Below are 12,673 nucleotides of genomic sequence, written 5' to 3'. Positions count from 1 at the left end.
TTTAACAATATTTCAGTCATATCGCTACGATATCTGCAGTGTGGCAGTTTATAGTGATGTCTAGCACTGGGGCATCATGCCTCAGACATGTAGCATGATGTCCCACCAATCACATTATCCTGACACCAGGCCGACCAGTCCTAACACTAACATCATAATGCTGAGCGCCAAGCAAGGCAGCTGTTGGTACCATTTTCATAAGTCTCTTGTATGACACGGCCGGGGATCGAACCCACGACCTCCAGCATCACATGTTATTGCTGTTGATGATGATGATGATGATGATGATGATGATGATGATGATAATGATGATGAAGGTAGTGGTGATGGTAGAGATTGCATTTTTTCTGTTTTATGGAAACAACCGCACACAGGCTAAAGTGAATAGATTATTCAAGCTTTTTTCCTGCTTTTAGGACGATGATGTGCTTGCAAAGAAATGTTATTTTGTTTTTTAATCTTTAAATGGAATGCGCACACTCACACGAACGCACGCAAGCATGGGCACATTGTAAATAGCGTACAAAGTACAAATTCCTACTGTAGATGTCACGTTTTTAATATAGCTAATTTCTACCCAACATTGATGAACTCAGCAGTACTCTACAAAAGGCGGCCATCATTGCAGCTATTGTACTATGCGGAACGTTTCTTGACGCTTAGCTAAAACGTGTGAATGGAAAGGTGAGATCGAGAAAAAAAGAATGTAAATACAGTCATGCATGTAATGGACAATAACTTCCATGAGTAGAAATGATTTCTAAATATCCAGTCTAATTAAGTTTACTCAGTTTATTTTTTATACGTTCTGATTAGAACTCCAAACTCTCCTTCGTCATAGACTATTTATCAGTTTGGCTGTCTTACACGGACGTGGGTGTCTTATACGGATTTCTATATGTTACGCGGGTTGGGGTTTCTTACACAGGTCACATTGAAGCAGTTGTTTATGAATGCATGAACATAATCAAGTGAAGCAAAATTAAAGAAATCGCGTTCGTATTTTATACTTATTTTTGAAAAATTGTGAAAGATGAACATGTTAATAAAGGATTTGTCGGGAATGTTAAATGCGAATCATGTGGAAGCTGTTTGTATAGAGAAATTGCAGATTTTTCTCAGTGCATTTTTAGACAGTATTCCAAACCAGTTTTGTTGAACATTCGCCGCCCTGTATCATTTGACTTGAACCTATTTATCATCAAAATTCATTCTTTTTTAACAATGGGAAATATACTAATTGTGCTCTTTAGAAACGGAAGATGCCTTTGTAAATGGCAACATTCATATCTTCCTCATCTCAGTTGTTGACAGCTAAACATTGTAACGAATGGTTAGATCACATTATAACTACTCGGTATACCGGTTTACCTCAGTATTATATTTTCCGGTGGTACGTACCAATGCGTTTTCACGGTTATTTACAAAACGGAAGTTAATTAATTACATTTGGGAACCTTTAAGCACATGTTTGTCACCGATACAAACGTTGCGGCTGAATGGGATATTTCGAAAGATATTCGGGCCAAAACCAATTTTTGGAGAACAATTCGAGTTAAACCAAAAAATGATTTTTTAAAAAAAATAAAAATATTCACTAGCATATGTTGATATGTTAAGTGGAATTATTCCTTTGTAAGATCGAGAATTATAAATAGATTTTCAGCAGAACAGCTATTTTATGAATTTCAAAGTAATTTCTCTAATCCACTCGTTTGTCGAAAAATTGTTTTGTTTTTACTGGCACTCTCTAATAACTATATGATCCAGTTGGTGTCATCCCACTCAAAGTTTCCATGCCTATTATGTAAACAATATAGCTAGTACGTTACAAGCTTCAGTGACAACACTTTTTATTTTTATCAACAAGAACTCAATTGTCAGCACAATGTCTTTTTCGGGGTGTCAGCTATAGTGTACGCCTAATAATTCCACCTTAGTTACAGTGCATAGTCGACAACTTGTACAACAGTTAATATACACTTAGACCGATAAATAGACTCCTCATCCGTGATGATACTGGTTGGCGATTTAAGGACTGATATCACTTATTCATTAAATCATGCAAAAATCTGCGGTAAATTTTGTTTCACACATTGGTGTACATTTTAATCACTTACCGGTATTTTCTCGCGGCCATGGAGTTACCGTCGGCTGAAGGGTTCTTTTGGTGACATGTACATTATATTTCATGAGCAAGTTATGTGTTTGGTGACTTGTAAATCATTATGAAATATCATAACATTCTCTCCTGTGGACATTTTGAACTTCGCTCTAGAAATGGTTGTTATCAAGTTACCGGTATGTGTTTAAAGTCTACGTAGGTTTGTTCCGGAAATAGTTGCATGCATCTAATTGCAGATTTTAACGAACAGGTGACATCATACCCGCATATCGTCCATCAGTATCAACACATATTGGGGGTGGGGGTATTTATCGGACTACCATACGCATAGAAAATTCATCTGCTATAAGGTAACGTCCTTTAAATAATGGGGGTGTGGGGAAAGAGAGTGGCTTCGATTGTCTTTAGAGCCGAGATATTTTATTTTATTTTATCTCAAAATATCATTTGTCAAATAATATAATGTACCTAATATAACGTTATTTTGCTATAAATCGGAGCAGTATATTTTTCCAGCTATTTTGTGAGCCGTAAATTTATTAAAAAAATCGTATGTAACTGCCCTAGAATATTAAATTATTCATCCCTACATAATTACGGTATACCGTGGTAGGTATCGTAATATGTTCAGAAATACTGTGGTATACCGCTGGACCAGGTATTTCGTTTTACCCAACTCTACAGAATATTGTGCTGGAATTTGAGAGAAATAAACAAAAAGACGATTGTTATGTCTCTCTTTCAAAGGATGTCTCTCTTTCGTAGTGGGTGTAAGCAGCTTTCATTTTATTTTGGCATGACAAATAAGGTTTGCTTGTTTGTGAAATAATTGAAGTTGATAAGGCAAACAAATCTTCACAATATGTTTCTTTCTAAACGTTCGATGGACTATTCCGAAAAGAAAATATTTACAAAAGTCTGTCTATAAATGGCAAACGTATCTGAGTTTTCTTTTGTATTCTGAATTTAATTCTTGTACTACAGGACATCACGTTTAAAAAACCCATTCGTGTGTTGTGTATATGTTTGTTTGTGCTTGCAAATTCCATGTATGTATGTATGTATGTATGTATGTATGTATGTATGTATGTATGTATACATTAGTGAATTCTGTAGTCTATATTTGGACGACATTTTCTAAAGACCAGTATCATACGTGCGCATGTGTGTGTGTGTGTGCGTGCGTATGTGCGTACCTTGCAAATATTTTAAGGACCTCGTAGCGGACTGGTCTTTTTTGCCAGATGTGCTATTTTCTATTTTCTTCTTCTTCTTCGTTTTCTTCTTCTTCATCATCATATTCTTCTTCTTCTTCTGTTTATTATTATTATTATTATTATTATTATTATTATTAGTTTAGGAAAATAAATGCATTTTCCTCAGCTATCTTTTTTTAATTTTAAGTGTTGTGGACATGTTGATTAAAATGAGAAAAGAGATGTTATTTCACATTTACTTTATACTTTAAGCTTGATATCATCTAAAACCTTACGTAAACTGGATATCTAAAATTCAGAATGCCTATGCAGGTTAGGATCGCAAAGAATTAGCAATGGAATTATTTATCAAAGATAAAGTTGTTTCGGAAAAAAATTGTATACACTAAAGTTTAGCAGGTGTTGCGTTACTTTAGTGGACAAGTCATAGCTTGATTAGCTCTTACACTATCAAGGAGATGCGTAGAAGGTTTTTTCTCAGAATTAACGTAAAAAGGCAAGCTGTTTTATAGTATTTTCTGTAACTGATCCCGACGAAAACAAATTAAAATTAATTAACTCGTTAACATTAAAAGCAAATGGAAATATTTTTAACCATTGAACTGTTTAATATATTTAGAATTTAGAGCCCGAGGGTTTGTTAACAGTACCCTTCAGTGTCCTGGTAGTGTTTATTACTTATTATTAGTAGTACTATTTACTTATTATCAGTAAAATTATTTACATATTATTAGTATCCTGGTATTATTATTTACTGATTATAAGCAGTAGTATTTACTTATTATCAGTAGTATTATTTACTTATTATTATTATTATTATTATTATTATTTACTGATTATTAGTAGATTTAAGGCACTCACTTTTTTCCTGTTTAAATACAGCATGCCTAAGCAGTGTCTTTATTATATTCACCACGAGAGACATGTTTAAACTGTCAAGTCACGTCGAGACATGTTTTTACTCTGTCAAGTCATGTGACAAGTAACCATTCTAACGGAATGTACTGAATTCACTGTTCCGACTAATACAGATGAAAAAGAATTAAGAAATGATTAAAGAAACTGAGATTTAAAAAAGAAGTTGTAGAGGAATGTCTACTAAAATTATAAATAAATATCATAACAGAAGAAGCAATCCAAAAGACTTACAAAGGAGCTAAAAGTTCAAAGTGAAAAAGTAGACTGTCTAATTGGGAAACCTGTTAAGGTATACATTTTCCATTAAGCTAATAGTTAAAGAGAAAGAAGTATATGAATACGTACAAGAAACTGAACAAGACAAAACAATTTCAGGAACGTGCTAAAGAGAAGTTTTAAAAAGAGGGAAAATACAACAAATATTACAGTGTATTGTTTCAGTAGTCAACATTATGTTGAGACGTCTAGCCTACTGCATTCACATGCATGAATTAAAAATGAAACAAATAAAAAAGAAGCACGTACATATGTTTCATTAATTCAAATAATGATTTAATTTAGCAAAGAGTTGTGTTTCCTGTTTTTCCACTTCATATTTGTTTTGTTGTTTAGCCTTTATTTTAATGCAAACATCTGAAATGCCCCGAAACGATCCGTAATGTATTGTAATTTATTTTGCATTTTACCTAGGTGTGTAAGAAAATGGTACTAACAGCTGCCTTGCTTGGCGCTCAGCATTATGAGGTTAGTGTTAGGATTGGTCGGCCTGGTGTCAGGATAATGTGACTAGGTGAGACATCGTACTATATTTCTGCGGCATGATGCCCCAGTGCTAGGCATCACTATAAACTGCCATACTGCAGACATCGTAGTGATATGACTGAAATATTGGTAAAGCTACGTTAAATATCCAAATCACACACACACACACGGTGTATACAAACAACAATGCCTTGTGCAGTCTGTCAACTAAGGTCAAGTGATTGTGCCTTCCATGAAAACGTCACAAAACACCAAATTTACCCACCTTTAAAAAAATTAAACCATCTATAAATCAGCCTTGAGTATTTTGAGAAGACATTTTATGTGACATATACGTACGCTTTTCACATACTTAAAAAAAAATGCATTGTTGTATAACACCCTTAACTGAGTCCGATGTAAGATTATATTTGGAATCACTGGTTGCTTTATGGAGTTGGGATTGCATATATATGGTAGTGAGCATGACAATTCCATGATGATTCAGGATTCTCGAACTTGCCTGGATTCATGCATGGGATCACGGTAACTCAAGTTAACTCCGAAAGGATAAGGTGTACGTGTGTGCTGCGAAGAGCATCGGACAGCAGTCAGACGACTAAATCATCTTCCAAGTTAGTACAGGACCCGTCATAATCATCGGACAGCAGTCAGACGACTAAATCGTCTTCCAAGTTAATACATGACCCGTCATAATCATTGGACAGCAGTCAGACGACTAAATCGTCTTCCAAGTTAGTACAGGGCCCGTCATAATCATCGGACAGCAGTCAGACGACTAAATCATCTTCCAAGTTAGTACAGGATCCGTCATAATCATAGGGAAAATTAACATCACAAATCATGGACAAGGGTTGTGTTGTAATCCTGGAGATTGAAGATACTTCCGCCCGTTAATAAAATAACGTTTATTCAAAATTGTTGAGAGAGAGAGAGAGAGAGAGAGAGAGAGAGAGAGAGAGATTTTATTAGACCAGTTGAATAGCAGAGAAACCAGGCATGAATACTATCGGTTCTATTGACCCTAAACTCTCGCAAAATTTGCTGTCCCAGTGCCATCGAAGCTCGCTGTCCCAATGTCCCCGAAGTTTGCTGCCCTAGTGTCCTCGAAGCTTCCTGTCCCAATGCAATCAAAGCTTGCTGTCTCAATGCTCTTGAAGTTTGCTGTCCCAGCGTACTCGAAGCTTGCTGTCCCAATGCCCTCGAAGTATGCTGTCAATTTACTGACGGGATATAATTATAAAATATAATGACATAGACGGGGGGGGGGGGGAGTAAAGACTCGTGTTGTCCTGTTATGGGGTCAATGATATATCATGTTGAGCGATGTCGAGGATTCCTTGTCCACGACTGTGCAACAATATGGAAACTTTAACGTATTTTTTTTTAAATTCTTGTATAAAAAATTAAAGCATTCAGCCAGGTTTAATGTACTGACAGAATATTATTATAAAAATAATGAAATAGAGATGTGTGTGAAAAGGTACAAACTCATTCTGTCATGTATTGGGGTCGATGATATGAACATTTTTCTGAAAAACTGTGGCATAGTATGGTGTGTAGGTGCACACAAGTCCTTGTAAATAATAGTGATCAAACATATACACTAAGCGGGTTCCCTGTCAAAGAAAGATACATTTGTCTATATTTTCCTTTTTGTAATCGTTTACCGCTCTGTTGCACATAAAATTCATTTAAATCATGTTTACATTTTCTAGTTCCATTATTTCGCACACAGGGTATGAAGAGATGAATCAACTTGCTGTAGATATGAATCAATGACAGACTAAAAATATTTTTTCTCGTTTCAATCCCGCAAATTCCTACATACAATATATAGCCATGCATTAAAACTAATGTCCATAAATCAATATTTGCAAAGGTCCAGACTACATAAACATATTCTATCAACTTTGTAATAAACTTATTATTATGAATCAATATTTGAGAAGGTCACAAAGACGGGAACATACCTATCGACTTTGCAATAAAATAATTTTCTAACCCATAATCCAAGTGCGCCTATATTTTGTTTTCTCTCACATCTTAACAAGAATCGTTTTTATTGCAAGCATAACATATATATGGAGAATAAATCGTTCATAGATGGAAGGTACCCTAGATAGGGAGTGGTTTAAAGGCTCGCTGACTCATTGGACAATTAATATTTTCTGTCACTGAATCATATCTACAGCAAGTGAATTAAACCTCTTCTTGCCCTGTCTCGACAGGAGGAAAATGGGGGGGGGGGGAGTCCCCTAATTTTGTCATCGATAAAAAATAATTTTACATTCTTAAGATAAACCATCTATGTCAACAACAAATGTTCACGTCTTCATCTCTTTCCACAGTTACTATAACCCGCTTACGCGTGTTTGGATATTTATTGGATTATCTCATAAGACATGGTTACAGGTTGAATTTGGTTAAAATTTAACAGACCTTTTCAGAAATCTACGTTGTAGTCGTTAAGCTGCATCATCAGGTCTAAATCCTTCGCTTAGGTCTTATTCAGTAAATGTTAGATACATGTATAATATACAAATATAAAATAACTGTATTGGATCATTAAATTTAATAAGTATTTCATTTTAAAATATGACAACAAAATAAGCCGCGGGTGCCTTAGTGGTTAAAAGCACTCGTATTTACAGATCACTGACATTTCACCTCTGTCCGCGTGGGTTCGAGTCAATCGTACTCGGCCGACGTGGGTATGCTTGGCACTAGTTTCCCGTCTCCCGGGGTTTTTCAGGTCTCTTCCTCCACCAGTTATATTGGCTGCCATGTATAGTCTGTCATGTGCTGAAAAATGGCGTTAAATCCACAAGCCTTTTATCTTCTAGCTATTATTTTCCCAAAGAAACTTTGTCTTTGTGTGGCAACAAATATACATATTTGAACTGATCAACGTTTTGTATCTCTAACCCAGTGGTGTAAATGGATCTGAACTCTTACAGGTAGGGTACCGACTCCCCAACCCCTGCTTTCTGGTACAGTCCAGCTGACAGTAAATGTAAATGTAACAACGGTAAGGCCTACCTGGGTCCTGGCACAGCTATATGCAACTTTTAATATGTCTTCGAAAGTTACTTTTACAAAATTTTCCTTGTGTTAAGTCCCATATTTCGTGTAGCTTCTCTGGTAATAAATATTGTCCCTCCAAAGTTTCTGAATAAGGATAATTTATCAGCGCATAATTTATAAAAACAAAATTCCTGAATTATTTTAAGGTAAATTTAGAACCTTAGGGAAATATAGTAAATGTATCTTCAACTGGTCTCATACTGTTTACAAAAGCATCCGAAATTCATCCGTGGTGCACAAGAGTTCAAACATGTATACACTGATCTGTAAACTTGAAAACCTTGCGGTTTATAATAAATTTAATTTTTTTTTATACCAGAGGCCATTTAGAAGATAATTGGAAGAAATCTTCACTTCTATTTGGAATTAATCAAACCTTCATAAATTAATTAGAAGATAGATTCAACCATGTTGCTAATTACTTGAGTGTTTATTAATTAATTAGAAGATAATTTCAATGATACTACTAATTACTCAAGTTTTAAATGGCCCTTACAATGTATTCATCAGTTAATTCCATCATCCAACTCAGGAAAACAAGATCGATATTTCCTTTATTCTAAACTTACATCTTTGAATAAATATTTCACTTCTGTTTTACCAATGTGATAAAATTCAGTATGCAATACTTTAGATATTTATTAAATTCGTCACGTGTAACATTAAATGTACCATCATTTATATTCACTTTAAACAATCTCCCAAATTCCTTGGGATTTATTTTTTACCAAGTTAGATCGGCAGACTAGTCATTTTTCAATAAACGTTCGTTTCATATTATCCCCGCATAATCGAACATCACTTATTCACAGTCATGTGGCATTGCAAATATCAAACAAGTGATTTCCAAAAGCGTTACTACTTTTATATACACAAACACGTATTGTTTTCGATAACTTAAGCAGATTTGTTGTATGGGACTAATATCTACGAATTAATAAATTCTATATACACATTGCTAGTGCTCTATGGCCTAGATCTACCACTAAAGCCAACATGAAAATCATACAAAATATATTGCCACAAAGTTGGGTTTTTTTTCTTTCGTTTCGTACAGCAGTTTTTCATGACTTCCTTTCTTTATATATGTTAATTTTTATGCCATTTTAAAATCCACTGCCTAAATTCTTTTTTGCACTAGTTCTTTCAACGTTCGAGTTATGACTTTCTCATTGATCGTCGTGCTACTACTGTTCTTTCTCCCAAGTCGGAACATCTCTGGGTCTTTTATGTTCACCACATATGTTCCAACATAAAATCTGTCTGTGTCTCCTTTCGCCGCCATGTTGTGTCTAGTCCAATAAATCAGACCCACAAATCTGTGTTGACGCTAATGGAGTATTTGTTGGTGTAATCTCCTATTTGTTCGCTACAATTCGCAATTTTTCTGTATGCAAATCTTTCCGGAACAATTCCTCGATCAACTTAGACACTTACCGGTATTAGGCAACATCCAGATCTATCACGAAATTCAAAATGGCCATGTGACTTGTATTTTGATATTCTTCGTGGATAAGTCACCAAACACAAGATTTGATCAGGGTATATAGCCAAAATAACCCTTGATCCGACGATTGCTCAAGAGACGGGAGAAATAGGGGTAAGCGTATATAATGTTCACCTACATCTTGCGGACAATCTTGTCTGCAAACGATTCCTCGAAACTTATGAACAGGTGCTCTCAGACCCACAGACAATCCTTTGGTATCAATACAGATTTAGAGGTTTGATTTATTGGACTATAATGTATCGTGTGAACAAAGAATGTATCGTGTGAACAAAGGTTCTTTTGAATTCAGTTCTCAACAGCGGCTAAATGCAACCGAGGTTTCTTTCTCGACTTGACGGAAAAGACCGAAGGTGTCCCGATTGCGTTTGAACGTTATCTACAAAATTCATAATCTACGGGAGACTTACAAGAAATTTCGAGTTGTTTTATCACGGCTATGCATAAATATACACTTTCTACGATGTGATTTATGCGACATATAAAATTTATGTAACTGAGAACAGTTAATCGAACGCGGAAGGATTCACACTGATGAGTATTTTGAATATAGGACCAGGCCCCGCATTCACCACAGAGTGTACACTCAACTGCGGACCTTTTTTGAATATAGGACCAGGCCTCGCATTCACCGCAGAGTGTACACTCAAGCTGCTGGAGTATTTTGAATATGGGACCAGGCCCCGCAGTCACCACGGAGTGTATACTCAAATTAGGGAGGATTTGGAATATAGGACCAGGCCTCGCATTCACCACAGAGTGTACTCTTAAGCTGGTGGAGTATTTTGAATACGGAACCAGGCCCCGCAGTCACCACAGAGTGTACACTCAACTGTGGACCTTTTTTGAATATAGGACCAGGCTTCGCATTCACCACAGAGTGTACACTCAAGCTGGTGGAGTATTTTGAATACGGAACCAGGCCTCGCATTCACCACAGAGTGTACACTCAAGCTGGTGGAGTATTTTGAATACGGAACCAGGCATCGCATTCACAAACGAGTGCTCATGAAAGTCAGCTATTGTATAACTATAATTTCAACAATTTATTCACACATCATAGGTTAAGGAACTAGTAAATGATTTATGTAATGAAATTTAGGACATTTACTTAATATGTGTGTACATTTGTTTAATCTTGAATACGGGAAAAGTATTTATTGCTTTTACTTAATTGAAATATGCCAAATGAGCATATTTGTTGAAAATAATTTGTGAGACTTTTTTCGCGTGCAGTCTGAAGTCAATAGCAGTAGCAACTGACACAATCTTTAGCAAAAAGATGCAGAAGCAGAAGAGAAAGGATGGGGATGGTAAAAATAAAGTGTTACAAGTGTTTTTTTCTTCTCTAAATAATTACATTACTTTTACGCATTGTGACCTCGTGTTATTTTACGCTCGTTCAATCTATATCTAGGTATATAAAAACTTCTTGGGTTCAGAATAAATTGACACGCCATAGTCTTTATTGTCTCTTCTTCTTTGGCGTAAAGAGTGTTTTTTAAGCAAAGAATTAATGTATTATTAATTGTGAACTCAACTTTTGAAGGCAGTTATGAAAACTAAATTTCAAATTATGCATAGATGATTATCGCAAACACATGTAAATAAAACCCAAAGATGATATCTAATATGAGCAAATAATAGGATGCAAGTGACGATGGCGATCGATGGACTATGAATTCATGCGCCTTCAGCTCAGATTACTTCCAGAGCATCGGTAAGTGTAATCAATTACAGACATTGGTAAATATAGTACAGTTTTTGTTTCTAGTGGAAGCCGTACTTTTTCTGTAATTACTACGCTATAAATAGTTACAGTAAATAATCTTCCTTTGCAGGAAATTTCTAGAATGGCGAATCTGGAGAGATGGCTGTCCTTCTTAATAATTTTACTGGGTGCCGAAGGACTCAAGGATGATGTAAGTTCATTTTACTTTTTTAAGGTAACTGTAGCGTGACTTTTGAGAAAAAAGATATGCTTTATTAGCATTGTGTGTGTGGTTAATTTTTTTCAACTAATACTCTAGTAATTGTGTGTGTGGTTAATATTTTCAACTAATACTCTAGTAATTGTGTGTGTGGTTAATTTTTTCAACTAATGCTCTAGTAATTGTGTGTGTGGTTAATTTTTTTCAACTAATACTCTAGTAATTGTGTGTGTGGTAAATGTTTTCAACTAATACTCTAGTAATTGTGTGTTTGGTTAATTGTTTTCAACTAATACTCTAGTAATTGTGTGTGTGGTTAATTTTTTTCAACTAATACTCTAGTAATTGTGTGTGTGGTTAATTTTTTTCAACTAATACTCTAGTAATTGTGTGTGTGGTTAATTTTTTTCAACTAATACTCTAGTAATTGTGTGTGTGGTTAATTTTTTTCAACTAATACTCTAGTAATTGTGTGTGTGGTTAATTTTTTCAGCTAATACTCTAGTAATTGTGAATATGAGTTTAAGACTTTACCCTCAGTTTCTAGCCTTAATTAGACCTCTCTGGTGGCCTAGTGGTCAGAGCGTCCGCCTCGGATGCGGGGAGGTCGCGAGTTCGAACTCAGGCCAAGTCATACCAAAAGACTTATAAAAATGGCACTAGCAGCTGTCTTGCTTGGCGTTCAGCATTAAAAGGTTAGTGTTATGACTGGTCGGCCTTGTGTAAAGATAATGTGACTGGGTGGGACATGCTGCTATATGTCTGCGGCATGCTGCCCCAGTGCTAGACATCACTATAAACTGTCACACTGCAGACATCGTATCTCTGCGCGGAAGGTTTGGAAGTTTTCCATTTTTGGCAAATTCCGCCGTGGTAATCGTTTTAATCTTCGATGGCTTCCAGCCAGTATAATTTAGTAACTGTACCGAGTCTAGGCTATCACCGCGAGAATTTCGAATATCTTCTGACCTTTCAATTTTTGGCCTATTCGAATATCTTCTGTTCTTTCAATCCTCTGGCTTTTCAAACCTGGCCTATTCGAGTATCCTCTGTCTTTGCAAATCTGGCCTATTCGAATATCCTCGGCTTTTCAAACCTGGCCTATTCGAGTATCTTCTGTGCTTTC

At 35.7% G+C, this 12,673-nt stretch overlaps 1 protein-coding gene across 2 annotated transcripts in view; it reads left to right on the top strand.

Annotated features, from left to right (window-relative positions):
* The window catches only part of LOC149781026 (secretin receptor-like), a 160,949-nt gene that overhangs the window by 105,241 nt on the left and 43,035 nt on the right, over positions 1-12,673 (top strand). For both annotated transcript variants that reach the window (XM_089936451.1, XM_089936452.1), the window contains exon 2: positions 11,458-11,538. In XM_089936451.1, the coding sequence (XP_089792577.1) occupies positions 11,458-11,538 (81 nt within the window). The remainder of the gene's footprint in view (positions 1-11,457; positions 11,539-12,673) is intronic.

Source organism: Sinohyriopsis cumingii, chromosome 16, assembly GCF_028554795.1.
Source record: "Sinohyriopsis cumingii isolate HCF-2022 chromosome 16, ASM2855479v2, whole genome shotgun sequence".
NCBI lineage: Eukaryota > Metazoa > Mollusca > Bivalvia > Unionida > Unionidae > Sinohyriopsis > Sinohyriopsis cumingii.
The sequence above is the reverse complement of the archived record's forward strand: the minus strand, read 5'-3'. Positions and strand labels throughout refer to the sequence as shown.